Here is an 18,280-nt window from a genome sequence, read left to right as displayed (position 1 = left end):
TGTATCATACCTTTCTTTTGTTAACAGACATAAATGATGGAGAATGCACGGATCCCAGTGGGAAAGTCTACTGCCGAATCATTGTAGCAGCCAGCATGTGCCATCGCCGCCATTTTGCCAGATTGTGCTGCGAATCGTGTAGAGAATGGCTGCAGAGCCCATGAGTGTGTTATGCTCTACTGCTGTCATTCTGCCGAAATGTAATCAGTGGCCCTTCCAGACTTCTGTATTACAATGTACAATACTATTTGTAATAAGAGTGTAGGAAACTGTTCAGAAAGCTCCCCACCACAATGGTATTAATCTGCTCTAACCTCATCATCTTAGCTTAGTGCTGCACACTCTAATGTTATACAAGTCTCATAGTATTTGTTAATAAAAAGTGCTGTACTCTAATATGTAGAAATGGTGCATATGTATGGGGATTCCACTTAGTGGTGGAAACTTTTAATTTGCATAAACTTTTGGAAACTAGCAAGTTGTGTAGAGTACATGTAGATTGTATTCAGTGTATGTTCATACAATGCATTTATACCTGTTAAGAAAGGTGGTTATGATCTTTTCCTTCTCGGTTAGGATCTCTCTCCCTTCCTTCTCGGTTAGGATCTCTCTCCCTTCAACCTCGGTTAGGATCTCTCTCCCTTTGATTTATTTACATTAAAGTGTTTCTGTAGAGTGTACATGGAACTTCACACAAGTAACTTAATGTGTGCAAAGTGTGAGAGTTCTAAACAGTTCTCTTGTGAAGTAGTATATCTAAATGCACAGGTAACAAGCTGTGAGACATGCAGTTATTAACACTGATTTTGGAGAGTCTGTACAAATTAATTGAATTTTTCAGTTCAGTTGGATTACATTTGGGTGTTTAGAAAATTGTAACACCATATTGTTTATGTCTTCTGTTCATTGCTCATCATGGTAGGAGGCCATCTTACTAATTTATAATTCAAAGTTGTGTGATAATTCACCCTCATGCTGTAATTTCTACTCCCTCCTGATCAAAATTTTCACCAAACCTACATGTAGGTTAAGATAAATTGTACATTACTCAGTGTGACAAGAATGAGACAGCCAGCATATTTAGGCTCATATCTGCGACATTTATGTATGGACTTGCCTGCCTCGACATACCTGCCTGCCTCACTTTTGTATCAACAGATGCATTCTTGTTGTAATCTTTCTGTTATTTGTGTGTTCTGTAGACACTACAATAATTTGTTGTGTATCTGATGTATTGAGGTTTCCTCCCTTTTTGGGGGGAGAGGGGGGGCATCTTCCGGTAACCATCCATCTCAGGTTAGCTAATAATTACTCGTATTATATACGTGTACCACTAGACAGATATGTCATAGATCCAGTTGTTCTGTCAGTTTTAGCAATAAACTTTGACATAGTAAGAGTTTAACTTGGTGGCTCTCCCAATGTCAGTGGGGACATGGTACAGTGGAAAATTGTGAACTGTAGAAAAGATTTATACCTCAGATTGTTTACCTGTGTACCCATTATAATGATAAACATTGCCATTGATACATTTCAGTTTTTATCAACTGCATGCATATGTTCAAAGTGTGAAAAGAATTGTCTAGGTACATTCCAGAATTTTGTGCGTTGTGATAGACGACTGGGCAAAACTGAATGACCACTGTTACTTCACTACAAGTAGCTATGTGACTGTTAATACATCACCGTGTGATAACTACTATGTAGGAGTTTAAACAATTTATAGAATATCCTTTGGAAATGACCAAATTGTATCTGATTACAGTTGGCATAAACAACATTTCAGTGGAAACCATTAAAAACATGCTTTTGTAACAAAAATGTGTTTTAAAGGTTTCATTCATTCATTATTATGGAGTTACTGTCCTTTAACTATTATGTGTACTGGCGTGGCTGCAGAGGCTTGAAACACATTATTTTATGTAAGTTGATGGAATTACACCATTATGAAGTTATCAAGGTCTAATGAATTTTCCTGCGTATTAGAATTCAAACCAGGTTTTAGCTTCAGGGTACTCTGTATACTAAAAAATGGCATTCTTGGTCCAGGATTTCCTTGAAAGAAAACTTCAGATGGACCAAGTTTGAAAAATCACTTCTCAAAACCTACCAGGCTTGTTTGGTTTACTAAGGGAGGAAACAATGCAGGGCCCAAAAGAAAATATCCATCACCACCATCCAGAACTAGATTCAAACATGGTGCCTCATTGATCCTGACTTGTGAATACTGAGCAACAAAGGTTCCTCCCAATAGATTGGAGCTGTAAAAGGTTTCTTTGTGAACCAGAACAAAGTAGAGATTTACAAAGTCTGATTCTTCAACCTTTTCACATGTTTTCAAGTTGTTTATTCAAGCATCTTCTGAGGGCATTATTCTGTGTAGATTGATAATTTATACTTGTTGTAAAGCCCTGAAGTTAGCTTATCCAACCCATATTGTTTTGTCTCCAAAAATCATTTTAAAAATATGCATAAATTGCACTGAAGGTTGCTCTTTCATATGCAAAAAGCTTGAGGAATTGGATTGTTTGGTTTTAAATTGGCAGTAATGATCACAAATGATGAACTTTAGTTGTGGTGTTCCCATTCTAATCCAAGCGTTTCTATGATCAGGATTAATATGGGGTTTGAGGCTTCGCTGGCTCAGATAATCAAAACGTCGGCGTGCAGTGTTTATCAGACTGTTGTGATAATAAACTGTTGTGAGTGAAAAATTCTTGTGCAGGGCAAACACTGATCAAATAATATTGGGTTACTTGTTGATGGCAAAACGGTTGATGCCTGTTTGTGGGTCCATACGTTTTTCTTGTCTCCAGCCAATAAAATGTGCAAGTCTTTAGCATATCACACATAGGAGTGCGCCAGTAATTTGCCAGTTTTCATTTGAGTGATGCTTGGCACTTAGGGTAGACTTTGTTCACCCATTAAACTGATTGCCATCAAGAGTGGATTATTCTTGAGTATAGCATTAAACTACAATTTGGAGTGGATGCCAGTCACGTCGATGACCAGAAACAATACAGCATTTTTGCTGCTGTTCCTTTCTTTAGAGATAACATTTATGCTACCAGAATGCCATACTGTTGATTAAAGTGTCGACAAAATTTGTCATACCAGACATCAATAAAATTGCTACTTGTTGCTGCTTTGCTGGATCCAGCTTTTTTTGTGATGGCATGTGTATGACAAATTGTCAGGTATGTTACTTTTGCGTGTTGACGATTTTCTGTAGCCTGGTGTTCTCAGTTTAGATCCTCTGTTGTCAGTGAATTAGAAAATGTTTTTAGGATAGAAAAAACAAGCTTATGGTGCTTTTAAATATATTGGGCTGGAGTCTAAACACATCATGATCAAGGAGTACATGGTGTGCACCAGCAGTCTTGTGTGTCAAATTTGGCGCAGCGTAATGACCCAGGAGCCTCTCACCAATGCAGTCACTGTGAGTTCAAGTCCAGCTCATGCTGGCTTCCTCTCAATCTGTAAGTGGGAAGCTCTGCCAGCAACCTGCGGATGGTTGTGGGTTTCCCCTGGGCTGTGCCTGGTTTCCACCCACCATAATACTGGCCGCCATAATATAATTGAAATATTCTTGAGTATGGTGTAAAAACAACAATCAAATAAATAAATAGTGTGTAAAATTTGACAGCAGTGTCTGTTAAAGAGCCTCTTCTTCAGGAGATAATGCAGCTCAGGAGCATCTCTGGTGAAATAAATTGAGTGGAATTCCAGGCCATGTCAGATGTGTCATATGACTACCTAAATTTGTGTGCTTGTATCAAGCATGGTATTGTGGAAATGGTTGTATCAAATTTCAAGTTTAGAAGATCTACAGGAGTTGCGTCTCCGCCTGTTTTGCATTGCCTCATTTGCCAATCTCCAAGATGGTATATCGAGTGCCAGTGATACATAATATTTTTACTGTGTTCCGATCAAAAATGTTGTCCACTTACATGGCTTAGTAACAAGATACAATCTGTTGTGAGGAGTTCCTTAGCAGCTGCACTTTAGCCATTGTGGATGGATTGGATATGGCTTGTTTTCTAGCCACTTGCTAAGTCAAGTTTTGTTAGGTGAATCTAATTAGCCTGTTGGTTTCAAAGAGACGACATCCCATGGGTTTAAAATTATGTTTATACATGTATATTCTGTTAACCAAGTGCTATGTAAAAGATAAAAAGAAAGAAAAATGTCTTACCATGTTAGGAATACTGAACTAAGGTGGGACATGATTGGCCATTGGTTTACATAGAGAAAGCAAGAAAACCGACAGATAGCTCAGTTGGCAGGCAGTGTGAGATGGTTTGTGTGTTGTGATCATGTTGTGAAGCAATAGCGCACAAGTTGTAAAACGTGAATGTGTCGTGTGTGTTTTTTATCAGACAAGACTCGGCATGATAAATTTGCACCTTGTGACAAGACACGACATGATAAATTTGTACCTGTGTTATTGCACTCAAAAGCAAGGCTAGGTTTCAAGGCCTTTATTGCAAACCTCATAATAATGACTGTTACATATGTCCTTGTGTGCATCATGGTTTTAACAGAAACAGACGACATAAATTACCTCTCACACTGTGGAAACAATTCACACTTCACAGACTTATACACCTTATTAAAAACTGGTTTGACATACCAATGCCTCAGATACTGAGGCGGTAACATTTGATGACAGTCGAACTGGTCTGAGTTCAGATTCATGGAGGGGGATAATGAGTGAAGTGAAACATCTACCATAAATCACATTACCATGACACATACAGCTATTCATCCGAGATTCTAGCCAAGGAGATTGGCGCACTCACACATAAGTATTATTAACAAATGTCAGCAATCTGATGGACAATTAATAAGATGGTCCCTTTGAAATTTCACAAAATAATTATGCATTTAATGGCTTCATTTCCTCTGTGTTCTTCCCACTAGCTTTGTATTGCATAGCTAAGCACATATTCAATCACAATAAAAATTTCTGGACCCAGATGTTTATTATTTCTTTTAAACTCTGGCCAAGTAACTGAAACATCCTTTATCACCAAAAAGTAGCAACATCATAACACCATAATAAAGAATGTCACATCAAGACAACTTCTTCATGAAGAGGGGAAAGGTTTTTTGAAATGATTTGCGGTGAATAAAAAAGGTAAAGCTCTCTGAGACTTCAGACAACTGTGCTGGAAACTATTGCTAGAGCAAACAAGAACAACTTTGGAATGATCTACTTTTACGTACAGTCACAATTATAATATGTACAAGATATACGAGCACACAGAAACCTGTATCAGCAGGTTAAATAAATTAGGACTGTGCAGTGAGAACATGCTAGCAACTACTAGAAATAAATAGCTCTAGCCTAGTAGAAGCAACAGTTTTACATTCAGTACACAGTGCTGAAAGTTATGGAAGTCCAAAATTCAGCTCCTTCATGGATTTGAAGGGCAAGGCTAAGATATAGACCTACCACCCTGTGTAACTCGGATAGCTAGGCTCTATCTGGTCAACATTGTGTACAGCAGAAGGCTGTAGATAAGCTGAATGTAATAAGCATCTGTTCACCTTGACACAGGGATACCTACATCTGTAATGAATACTTCATGTCTCTGGTCATCAACATAACCCTTCCTGCATCATAAAACCAGGCTGTCCTTTCACTAAACATGTGATTTTGGCCTGCCAATCTTGAGTTGAAGGGCTTAGCATGGTCAGCTAAAACAACATCACTGTGGCACCAGTTGCAAGATGTGTTGTAAATCAGCCAGTGTTTTCTGTGTTAACTGTGTGTTTTCACAGTATGTATATTTAACATATACCAGAAGTCTAAATCCCATCACAATGGGCAGCCAAAGCTACGTCACTCCAATCCAGCCATTGTCTGTTAAAAAACTCATAATTTTTCTTCGGTGGGTTTTATCCAATCCACTGGGATAGCGAATCTTAACCGGATATCCTTGCTTCCGCTGTAGATAATCCTGTAAACAAACATGAAAATCCATAAAAACCATTACCAGCGGACAAAAATGTTCAGTCTCCAAAAGCTTTATATCTTCTGACAGATCTTGGTATGTTGACACACTCTTGAATACTGAAATCAAGCATTATGATACCAGGCTTAACGCCTGAAGCAGGTTTCGGCAAACTGACCCTAATCTTTCAACAACAAAGCAAAATCCTAATCGTGGGATTATGGGTAAAAGTTTTGTGCACATTTACAAAACATCAAACATAGTTACACTTCAATGTAAATTGCTGTTGTTGTCACACATTTCTGAGCTTATTTTGTACAGTATCTATCAAAATTTAAGGGTCCGGTTGCCATTCAAGATATACTGAATTTGCTGATAAACTTCACTATATCAATAAGGTGAGACATACCTAGGACAAGAGGCTCACCTTTATAATACAAGTCTTTATGGTGATGTAATTAGCTGGGGTCATACCAATTGAACTGCACAGCTGTGGAAACAGAATGTAACACTGATCAAGCTGAATATCTAGTATGGTTACATGTACACTGATCAGGCTGATATTTATTCTGGTCTTGTGTACACTAATCAAGCTGATGATTCATTACTGTAACATGTACACAGATCAAGCAGAGAATTTATTATTGTGTCAGTTACACTGATCAAGCCGAGAATTTATTATTATGTCATTACACTGATCAAGCCAAACATTTATTATTGTGTCGGTTACGCTGATCAAACCGAGAATTTATTATAGTGTCGGTTACACTGATCAAGCCGAATTATTATTATTGTGTCATTTACACTGGTCAAGATGAAGGTTTACAACTTTTACATCTACACTGACCAAGATGAAAGCTTCTGTATGAATCAGGGCACAGATGAATAACATATAGCCTAACAACGCCTTTTTTAAATTAAGGTAGCTCTTGCGAGATTTGACTTGTATGCTCAGATTTTTAACCTGCACAGTGTTAGCATTTGAGAACAAGTATAATATAAATATATATGACATAAATAATGGAGGTCAGTGAAATACTTTGCCTAAGGAACATTTAAAATGACTACATATTTGTCCTTTTACTCCTATATGATACACACAATTATCCCACAGATCACTCAGATATATGCACAGACTTTAACACTCAAAAATAAAAATCATCCTGGGAAAGAATAATATCAAATGAAAAAATGGGGGTCACCAAACTACTTTTTTGCCTAATGTGAGTGTAAAATGTCTTTGTACAGATGGACACATTACATCATTTTTCACATGCTGAACGTTCCGCAGCAGTGTCAGTATCGTGATGTCAGAGTAAGAAGAGCACATACATTACAAATGCAATCTGGCCAATTACAAATGCGCAACAATCAGCACAGAAACTGTAGATTCAAATGAATTGTTGCAAACTACCTTGAAATGACATCAGTGAAATCAGGAGGTAAATGACAACTTACTTTGCGCTCTCGGTCTGACAACATCACATAACCTGGCATGGCTGACAGTTCTTTAGCTTCTTCCTCCTCCTCATTGTCATCTTTTAACTCTGGTTTGAAACACAACATTTTAGAGTTTATTCAAGGGGTAAATATCTTTGCCAAAAAAATGACAGTGCCCACTGCTATCTAAATTAAAATGTGCCTGTCAGGAGAGGACACTAATGTAAATTAAACCTTTCCTGGTATTTCCATATACAATATATAATGTCACTGTCCATCTTACAAATGAAACTTGGTTTGTATACTTCTAAAACAATTGTCACTGCCCACCTTACTAATACAGTTTGGCTTGTATACGTCTAAGAATACTGCCTCTGCATTTATACCTCTGCAAAACATGAATCCAACCAGTTGTTTGATATGACTTTTAATCACAGATCACAGAGACAAGTAAACTATGCAATAGAGTGTGAAAGATTACAACCATTTTAAACTTACCTTCTTCTTCTATTTGAAAATCTAACTTTTCTCTGCAATGACAAAAATGCAAATTATAACCCTTGAGATATAACATGCTTATCTTGAGATCTTTAGATGGGAATTAATATGTCACATATATCTGACATGTCATAGTTATCAATTTATTTCTTTCAAAACTAGTTTCTCAATTTGCATTATGACTCAGCATCAGTTGTACTCACCCTGCCTTTTTTGAAACCATTGACGTTCTTTTTGTTGGAGCCGAGCTACCCTAGACAAATGCAAAAATTGCTCAAGGAATAAGGTAATGGTATTTATTGCCTATTATTTATAATATGTAAAAAAGATGTCTGGTTTCATGTAAAACATTACATAAAACACCTAATCTCCACAGAGAATTTTTTGATACACACATACGTAACATGAAAGCTGTTTCACCTCATTTGACCGTCCTTTTAATCAAATGTTACAAAATTAAAATTCATCCATAAATTCAAGAGCAAATGGCCAAATGATCTGGAGATCTTATAATTAATGTATTGAGGGCAAGAATGACAAGTTATGATGATTACTAAAGTCTGATTTAAACATATCTGTAATTAAGACTCTTCAGAGACAGTGCATTAGAACTCACCATTTTAGTGGATACAATGAATGGAAATGTATCCAGGATATTATATACTGTACCAAAGCCTGAATATCATGAATGCTCATTGATAGAGACTAAACCTGAGATTTTTGTCTAAACAATCCATATTCACTGATCAAATCAAATGTTATGTATTTACCAAGAATAACCCACATTATTTCCTTTCTGTTAATACCAGACTTGTACATCCACCATTTATTCTGGTAAAATGATTCTAAAGTCTAAAATAGCTACAGTGCAATCCGTTTCATAAATTTTGGAAACTTAATCACCAATTTTGAACACTAACACATGCAAAAAAAGCACAAAATCATGCCTCATATCAGCAAGATTATTTTGTCTTGTGTCTCTGTTTACACAAGAGCTTGCAGAAGTGCAAAGTAATTTAAGGATGTGACCGTCAGCCATTCAACCTCAGGCCAAAGTGCAACATTTCTGTGTGGGATGAAATATATTCCACACAAATGAGCTGGCTGAAATGCATCTAATCATACCACACAAGAGCATTCAAAAACTTTCGTGTAAACATCTTTCTTAAATAACAATTAGAGATGAAACTGATAAAGGAATTTCCAAAGTATTTATGGCTATACCGTCAACATATCTTGGACGTTTGCATTTTATCCAGACGACAAAGTCATGTAAAGCAAAAAAAAAAGTACTGTAATTCTTTAACCTTTTCGCATGTTTGCAGGGTGCTTACTCAAGCATATTCTTAGTTCTCAACATTGATGACCGGAGCTAAGATATGATATTTATCCCAACCCCTTTATACCGTGTTCTGGGTCACATTTATGGGAGAAATGCAATTATCCATACAGCAAAGACAAGGCATATAATGGGAACAAAGTCAACTTACATGTACCATTCATAAACTGAAAAATATACATGTGTGATCTATATTTATAAATGTATACAAACATTTTATAGTAAAACTAAAGAACTCACCATTTTCTTTTTATTTTCCTTTTTCTTTTCCCTCTTAAATTTTTCATCCTCAAATTCTTCTATGTCTAGAAGTAAAACAAATCCAGAATGACCAGGTTTTCAGCAAAACAAAGACTTTATACAACTGACGCAAGTCTGCAACTGACATGGTACTAGTATTACTAAATGTGACTGATTATTCAGGACATTTTAGTTTGACAATCACTATCAAATCAAATTACAACCAAACACTACAGGGGGGTATGTTTTTTGGGGGAAAATGTTAACCTTAAAGGAAAAAATGATTGACCCCAGCTTCTCCTCCATCACAGTCTTAAATACTTGTAAACAGGACAAAATTGAGGAGTGCTGCTTGGTTATGGCCACCATAGTTTCACAGTGAAGGTATCACCAACAGGACTGCTCTCCCTTGTCACCTTACAGTGACTATGACATAATGTCGGGTTAGTTTATGAGGCGTGAAACTACGAGAAGTGGGACCTTGTCTATTAAAACATGCACCATGTAGGTTATGCCATCACAATAACAAATATTTTCTAAGCAACAGGATGTAAAAAAAACCAACAACATGATATCAGCCTTTAAGAGTCGAAGAAATGTCAGGAGATCTTAAATGAAGTAAATGTTTTCACCTTAAGAGTCCGCCGAAGCTGTTTATTGTATTTAACTAGGGCCAGAAATTGAAAGCCATCCTAGGCTTTCCAAATAAATTTACAAAATTAAAGATAGGTCTTCAAGACGCTTATACAGCTTTAAATCCGAAAATTGCCATTAGCCATTCTCTGAGGTCCAACTAACCACAGCTTACTTCAAAAAACGCACACTTTCAACAGGAGAGTGACATTAAGGGAGGTTATTCAGTTCAGCCCTACACTTTCATCTATTCAGGAAAATGGTTCCATCGCTTGCGTAATTTAAACTTCAGATTAATATCAGTCATAATTAGTTACCGTCTGTTTTCGTAATCCCATTCTTCCGATGCCTGACCAACTCCTTTATTCTTGATTTCAGCTCTTTCTCTTCTGGAGGAACATATTAAGAGTTAGACTTTAATAAAGATTCTCAGCCATGTTGTGCATACATGTACATGCATGCCTATCAGAGATGACAATCCTAATTGTAATTATTTAGATAATTATTAACTACAAGAGGACTGGATGAGAAAGGTCTTTAAAACGTCTGGAAATCTGATCTGGGCACAATTTACATGTCGGCAGCCATACCCCATAACAGCATATATATAATTATCATGAGGCCTCTCAGAAGGAGGATATCTTCTTTCAGTATTCTTTAACATATGAAACTTATAACTAACTTACTCTGTAAATGTTCAAAAAACTGTTCATGGTCGGTGGAAGAATGAAACTGAGCGAAGACTTTCATTTTTTCCTGAAATTCTCTAAAAAAACAAAAAAAGAAAAAAAAAAGATGGAACACTTATAAATGAAAGATACCGTAACTTGAAATATCACACTATTTGGTACCCTGTCCTATTTCATTATTCACTTCCTTTCAGACATCCACGTTAGGTGCAGTGTGCAACATGACTGAAGAAGATGATTATTAAAATACACTTGTGGAAATTCAAAATTTTTAGCTTTTATACTTTAATAGTTTGTGACATGTTCTTACATGCACTGGTACAAATGATCTTTTAGATACTCATCTTGGGGTGTAAAAAAGTCTTTCATCTAAAAGTAAGGCTTTATCAGTTTTGGGCAGTCAACCTGACAGTTAATAAGTTAGGTAAGTGATATAAATTATGAACACTGACCTAACTATTAGGGAGTGAACATTGGCAACAGGGATTAAGGTTAGGTGTTAGTCCTACACATGACTTACTGCTACAGTCAACACGATTTGCCTCTTAGTTGCCAAAACTGACACAATCATGGCTCTCACAATTTTACCTCGTAACACTATGTAAAAATCTCACATGATCTTCTAACTTTTGAACATTCAAGTAATAGTACAGTTACTCAGTCCACTAAAAATCAAGACAAAATGGAGAAAACAAAACCACACCTCACCTCTCATCTTTGGATATTTTTTTCTTTGGCTGCTGAGATTTCTGTTTAATTCCTGAGGAAGTTGCTGCAGCTATCAATCCATATGACCTAGCTATTTTTTTCCTTTTCTCCCTTTCATGCAATTTCAATCTGTATTTATCAACATGACTTAACTTAACAGCTGAAAACAGAAAACAGACTCATGTACAATTAGAAACCGTACAGATATCATATGTATGCAAAAGAGAAAATGGTTTTGTGTACCAGCCAACAGAAACCATATGGGCATTTCAGAATATTTACACTATTACATACTGCAATGACAAAGGAGACTTTCAAAGTACGGTACTGATAAAGTGCAGAGGATAGGATTTCTAGACCCGGTGTGGATCGATCCTGCATCTTGGAGCAACTGGGTTTTTCTTGACTCAATGAAATTGGGAGAATCTGGTCAGACGCTGGTTTTAGAACTATGTGAGTTTGCATAGATTGACTGTCTAGTTGGGCGGTACTGCTAATGATCACTTATGCCCAGCTTAAATTGAACAAATGCAGTCACACCCTCATTTATCTAATATATTCATTTGACTGGTGTTACATGCCATATTCAAGAACATTTCACTTTAATGACAGCAGCCAGCTTTATGGTGAGAGGGCAACTGTCTTGGGAAAGAAACAACCATCCACAGGTGTGCTGGCAAACCTTCCCACATACAACCGGAGAGGAAGCCAGTATCAACTCCCAGCCATTGCATTGGTGAGAGGCTCCTGTGTTGGCCTTTGATCATGTACTTGTATTACTCATGAATTTGGTATTTTAATGTAATTAACACGCTTACAAAACATCAACAACATCCCTCTAGTGTTATTGTGCTTTACATGTATGCAAACCCTCAGCAGCAGTACTTTGGAGACACCACCCCTAGCATTTACCTTAAAATTGATTCCAGTAATACCTTACCTATATCTATATCATCTTCATCATAATTTATTGAAAGACCGCTTACAAAGACTTCAGCATCATTCTCATGTTCCTGAAAGTAGTCATTTATTCACTCTTTATTAGCAGTGTAATAGCATTCCAAATACACAAAATCTGTGATTGTATTTTCAATATCACAAAGAACACAATGTACATGTAATTTAATGAGAAGCCACTTTCCCTTCACACTTTTCCAGATATGACCGCAAAAATAAATTTTCTAAGGAAAGAGTTACCATGTAAATGTATATCTGAACATGAGAAATAAAGTCTGAAGCCAGAATTTCATTGTTTACATATGCCAGAGAAAAACATATTTACTGCCTATGATCTTACCCTTTCAAAATCATCTCTAAAAGGCATATAGCCTAGCTCCTGTTGTTCTTGCAGACTGAGTTCTATTGGAGGTATAGGAGAGGTGAGACTGGGTGACAATGGGCCTGAAACAAAGAGGTAAACTGCCAACAATGCTGATTACATGTTTTTGACATAAAAAAAGTAGGAAAAACTGTAACGCCACATACCACTGTCTGTACATGTGTGGTCTTTAATGCTGTCTGCTTGCTCTGTGGAAAATGTGGCTGAAACAAAAGAGAACAACTGGCTACAGCTGGTGAGAAATTTGTAGCTAAAATGACTTATTCTAAGATTTATTTGTGTATTATTAAACATAAATAGTTTTCCTTCACACAAGAAATGAGACTGATGAACAACACGTGGAAGTATAAATAATAGACATAAATATTTGTTTCCATTGTTGAATTTATAAGAATTGTTCACACTATCATAATTCTCAGTGCACTTCCAAACAATTTGGAAAAAAAGAAAGATAAATTATCTCCGGCCAAAAACCCTGTTTCGGTTATTACAAACTAAAGAAGTCTGGCTATAGTAAAGTTTATATTTAAATGTTCAGACCGTCAATTTACTGTCATTACATAGTGAGCATTTCAAGATATACATGTCATTTCATAAATAATACTCACCCCGCCCAATGTTCCCATGAATATAAAAATTTGTGTAGTGATCTAGACATTCTGCAAACAAAATACAAATATGTCATAAATTTGCACACAGACTTTAACATTTTATTAGCTTTGAACCAAATGTTTTAGAATATATGGCACAAAAGAAAAATGATTTAAAATAAGTGAAGATGGGAAAGATCAAATGAACTAAGATAAAAAAAAAACAATGTTCAAACTTCACACAAATCTGTCGTTAAAAGTATAAAATTCATTTTTCTTTACGTAAGTGTTTACCTGAAGGCTTTTTAGTCTCCACATGGTTAGCCACATCCTCCCTAAAGAAGGAAAACAAAACATGGTTTATCATAGCATCCTTTTTACTCTTATTTCCATTCTTTAACCAACAAAGCAAGGAAACCCAAAACAAAAGTTGGAGTTGATCATTCTCAAGAAAAATAATGACAGTGAAGGAGGCACTGGTAACTTAATGATAAAAACTTGGGTGAGTTGTGCACCAACTCTGAGAACAAATTTGACTACCCTAATTCTTCAACTGTTTCACTCGCCTTAGCAAGCAATATTTTGAAACATTCTAGAAGAGAAATGGGGTCTAGAGATATGATTTACAGAGTTTTATAAAGCTTAAATTTGATGGCAAAATCAAATGATTTTTAGCATCATTTTATTCTTGAATTCTACTGAAAACGTGCTTTAGTGGTTGAACAGGTTGAAGATTTACAGTTGTTGATCAAAGGAACCCTGTATATGATCACTTCAGGTTGGATTAGTTGGTCGGGGTATATGCCACAAATTTGCTGAATTTCCAATATTCCACTCCACACAGCAGTGGAGTTTTCATGGGTTTCCCCCTGGCTCCACCCGCTTTCCTCCTGTCAAAAGGCTCGTATAAGTACTACACCAATCAAATACATAAATAAATAAATAAATGAATAAGATTACTGGTAGTGGTGTTTTTGTAAAAATTCTTATTATAATTCCTCACGTATGTGTGAGGGTCTGCCAGCAACCTGCCGATGGTCACAGGTTTCGCTGGGGCTCTGCCAAGTATCCTTCCACTATCCATTCTGCTCAATTTCTTTCCCTCCCAGGACATTATGTGCTGGCTACACTGAAAATGATTATGCTAGTGGATTCGAGTTAATGTGAGTTACTTGGACACGGAAGACACGGGATGGGGGGGGGGGGGGGGGGAGAATGCAAAGGTATGATGAATCATTAAAATCTGTAAGTTTACATTTTGAACATAGGAAACAGTCTATTTGCACTGAACTGCACTGCCATCAATCAGTGTGTGAATTTGAATAAAATTTGATCCCTAGGTGAAGAGTGTTTCAGGTGCAAAAACTGTGAATTACTGCAATAAAAATAATAAAAACACACTCAAAATGTGAGAAATACAGGAGGTTTGGGATACAAAACAGGTAAATGTAGGGAAATGAAAAAAAACCCCAGAAATTACAGCATATAGGCCTGTCTATGTTAACATGAAGTTATGATAAACAGATTAGTAAATACTATTGATAGACATCACACCACTCAACTGTACGAAAAACTTAAGGAGCTCACCAGTTCCCAAAGCCATACTGTTCTACAGCATCTAGCAAACATGTTTCCTCAAGGGCTGACCAGCGTTCACTTGTGTCGAACACAGCAGTTGTTCCCTCACCCTACAAATCAGAACATGCATATAACTGGTCAGAGCAGAATCTAAATATGAAAGACTAAGGAAGGGACTAAGGAATACATGAAGTTTGCACTTTGTCTTGGCTGCCAAACGTCCATCACTGTTCACAATGTATTCTTATACAACTGTCTGACACTTAGTACATTGTATTATTTAAAATAAGGCATTCAGAGAATACCAATAGCTTGCCTGATTAAGCAATTTGTAAAACTGCATAATGTTCAAGTCATGTCATACACTCAAATATTGACCTCTAAACCAAAAAAAGTAGAATAATTGAATGACATACTGTCACAACTATAACTGTTTATCACATGCTTAGGGATTGCAGATCAGTGACTTCATATGTTATCGAGTTGTAAATCACTGTGGCGATAAAAGAAATGGAGAGAAGTTGGGGTGGGGGGTAGGGGTGGTGATTGGGGCTTTAGTGTACAACTTTATGGTTTATCAAAGGGGTTACTGAAATATGACTGAATGTCAACAACTTTAACCAAACTCAACACTGCCACCCCCACCATCTGATCCCCGCCTCACAACTTTGTAAGGATTCCTTAAAAATCATTCACTGCATACAACTCCACTCTAAAAGGTGAGCCATTCCCATCCTGTTGGATAGCTCAGATGGTGGAGCAGTGTAGCTGGACACTCTAAGCTAATGATTTCAAGTCTCACTTCAGCCAGTATTTCCGCTGGTGTTGATTTATCGGAAATTATATCCACTGTCAGAATGATTCAAACCTTATGTTTGAAATCTTGGCCTGAGACTACAAACATGAACTAAAATAATCTTGCACTCAGCTGGACAATTGGTACTCAACAAAAGAGATTATAAAATAACTGAGTATGTTTTCATGCTTAAGTTGAGCATGAAATCTGAGCAATATCCTACGTATACACTTGAACTCGATCTCACTGATTTCCATGCTTTCATGACCCCCAAATCATTTCAAAACTTGAAGAAACTACATGTAACACTAAGAATCTTCACTGATGTGTTCTCACAACGGTATACAGAGCAATAAACCATTTCCTGGAAAATTTTAGACTGTGGTTGATTTTCTACCAATGAACCAAATTACTTCAGCTGACAAAGTTTGGTTGTATGCGACATATTTTAGTTGAGAAAATAAAGTTGATGGAAAATATGCATGACATCAGTGTTACTATTTACTGATTTTGAGAATGATATTTTTCGGATTTATGTGCCCTTCTTTTAACAATTTTTATTACATCAATGCAACAACACATACAGTGTTATCTAAGTATAAATAAATAACAAATCTGGACACCAATCTGAATCCTTAAAGGAAAGGGCTACTGATAGCCTGCTCCTAATATTTTGGACAATATACTGGACTAATTGTAGTAAAGTGAAAACTATTTATTAGTAAGCATATGGTTATTAAGTGATCTGCTAGAGAGTCACAGCATACCCTTTACAAACAGAAAGCGACTGTTCAAAGGTTTAAACAAAATTAATTGTCCTATTAACAGCCATGCCTCCAAATTATCATCAGCCTATCAATAATTACTTTCACAAATAACACAGGAGAACCTAGTGTTGTCTATAAGAAATTCTGTAACAACCATGTCTCGAAAGTGGAGGATTAAATGAAAAAAGAACATTATTGTGGCCTGTAACACCAGTACAATTTCCCAAATGTTAAACCTGTTGGGCATCATTCGCTCCATGATAAATTGTTGCATGTGCATGGTGATCTATCTGCTCTTGACAGGTGAATTATTGACTGCTATGCAAGGACTGAAGGGTAACTGTTATGTTTTGAGTGAAATAGTGTTATGAATTTGAATAAAAACATAAAAAGACATCAAAAAACCCAACAAATAAATACAAAAATAAATAACATAAAACTTTTCGAACAAATCTAAATAAATATTCAGTTGGACATGTTTGTTTACAAAATATACAAACATGTATCTTGCATGGCAGGTGATGTGAAAAAAATAACTTACTAGATCCTAACCATCTATGTACATTATACCAGTGCTCATGTGAATTTGCGATATATTAGAGGTAGGCATACCTCTATCAAACTGCTAAAGTACTTGTTTGATTTCAATTTCAAGTAAGTCCCATTCAAACTATGACTTTCATGATATTCATAAATGTTTACAACAAAATAATGTGATTTGATATAAGGATTTGTAGAATACTACCTGCCACTGTCTTATGAGATAATGACAGCAAGACAGTGTACTGTTTGCAGAAAGAATCTGACCCACTTTCTCCTGAAGCGGAGTCCCCGGGAAACCCCCTCATGACCATGTGACCGCAGTTCCGTAATACCTGAAAATGGATGCAGGCACTCACCGCGATTTGATAGCTATGCTCCTTTTTGTGGGTTCCAATTTCAGCTCCACATGAAAAACACTGAAACAAAAGCAAATATGATTACTTTCAATCTAAACTAATATTGCTATCAACAATGTTCAGATCACCAAAATGCCGGTCGCTTGGAATGCAACGCTGTGACGTCACACTTACCTGTAAACAAAGGTCAAAGTCTGGGCACTCTGTGCACCTCACTTTGACGGTGGAAATATCACACTGGCAATATCCACAGTGGTCTTTTGCCATCCCTTAAGTTTCCCCGACAACCTGGCGACTATCTTGTGGTAAAATTTACCAGTTTAGCACCAAAAGAAATGCAAATTTTCCCGAGAAGACGAGTCACTCCCCATCTTTTGTTCGCCTTCTCCAGACAGCCGCTTGACGTCAGTTCTCCCATAATGCCCTGTGCAATGGCAGAAATGCATGTACTTCCGGTCCATGATCTCTCGATCTCCTTTATATTTCTTAAGTGTGACATCTTGTATTTAATAAAAGCTGGTAGCTGAGCAGATATTCTGCATGCTTAAGTGTCAGACAATGGGCAAATATTTGATATGTCTTCAAATTAAAGTCGCATAGTGAGTAAACACAGGATTGCATCTGCTGGCCATTCACATGTCTCCTATGATCTTTTATAATCAGAAAATCCGCAGTCGGTGCGGCTGTGCTGGAAAAACTGAACGTGGGTCTCCTTCGGTTCGACTTTAGGGAGTGAAAATAATCATCCCGCACAGATGGCTACCAGAAGGGCACCCCTTTGGAAGCGGCAACATGCATAATGTG

The 18,280-nt window shown here is 36.7% G+C and overlaps 2 protein-coding genes across 2 annotated transcripts in view; one reads left to right on the top strand and one right to left on the bottom strand.

The window, feature by feature from the left end:
- Nucleotides 1–3,045, top strand: part of LOC135466184 (papilin-like) — a 91,367-nt gene extending 88,322 nt beyond the window's left edge. The window contains exon 49 of the mRNA XM_064743564.1: nucleotides 28–3,045. Within this exon, the coding sequence (XP_064599634.1) occupies nucleotides 28–164 (137 nt within the window). The 3' untranslated portion in view covers nucleotides 165–3,045. The remainder of the gene's footprint in view (nucleotides 1–27) is intronic.
- Nucleotides 3,046–4,472: 1,427 nt separating this feature from the next.
- LOC135467961 (transcriptional adapter 2-beta-like) lies at nucleotides 4,473–17,885 on the bottom strand. Its single transcript, XM_064745913.1, has 17 exons — nucleotides 17,651–17,885; nucleotides 17,477–17,536; nucleotides 15,024–15,124; nucleotides 13,731–13,771; nucleotides 13,455–13,505; nucleotides 12,993–13,049; nucleotides 12,805–12,908; nucleotides 12,448–12,520; nucleotides 11,508–11,667; nucleotides 10,797–10,876; nucleotides 10,428–10,499; nucleotides 9,478–9,542; nucleotides 8,102–8,151; nucleotides 7,899–7,930; nucleotides 7,419–7,507; nucleotides 6,388–6,450; nucleotides 4,473–5,966 (listed from the first exon to the last, which is right to left on the bottom strand). The coding sequence occupies exons 1-17, from the start codon at nucleotides 17,741–17,743 to the stop codon at nucleotides 5,844–5,846; spliced, it is 1,314 nt and encodes a 437-aa protein (XP_064601983.1). The 5' UTR covers nucleotides 17,744–17,885; the 3' UTR covers nucleotides 4,473–5,843.
- Nucleotides 17,886–18,280: the final 395 nt, after the last annotated feature.

This window comes from Liolophura sinensis, chromosome 6, assembly GCF_032854445.1.
Source record: "Liolophura sinensis isolate JHLJ2023 chromosome 6, CUHK_Ljap_v2, whole genome shotgun sequence".
Taxonomy (NCBI): domain Eukaryota; kingdom Metazoa; phylum Mollusca; class Polyplacophora; order Chitonida; family Chitonidae; genus Liolophura; species Liolophura sinensis.
This window is presented reverse-complemented; position numbering and strand designations above follow the sequence as displayed.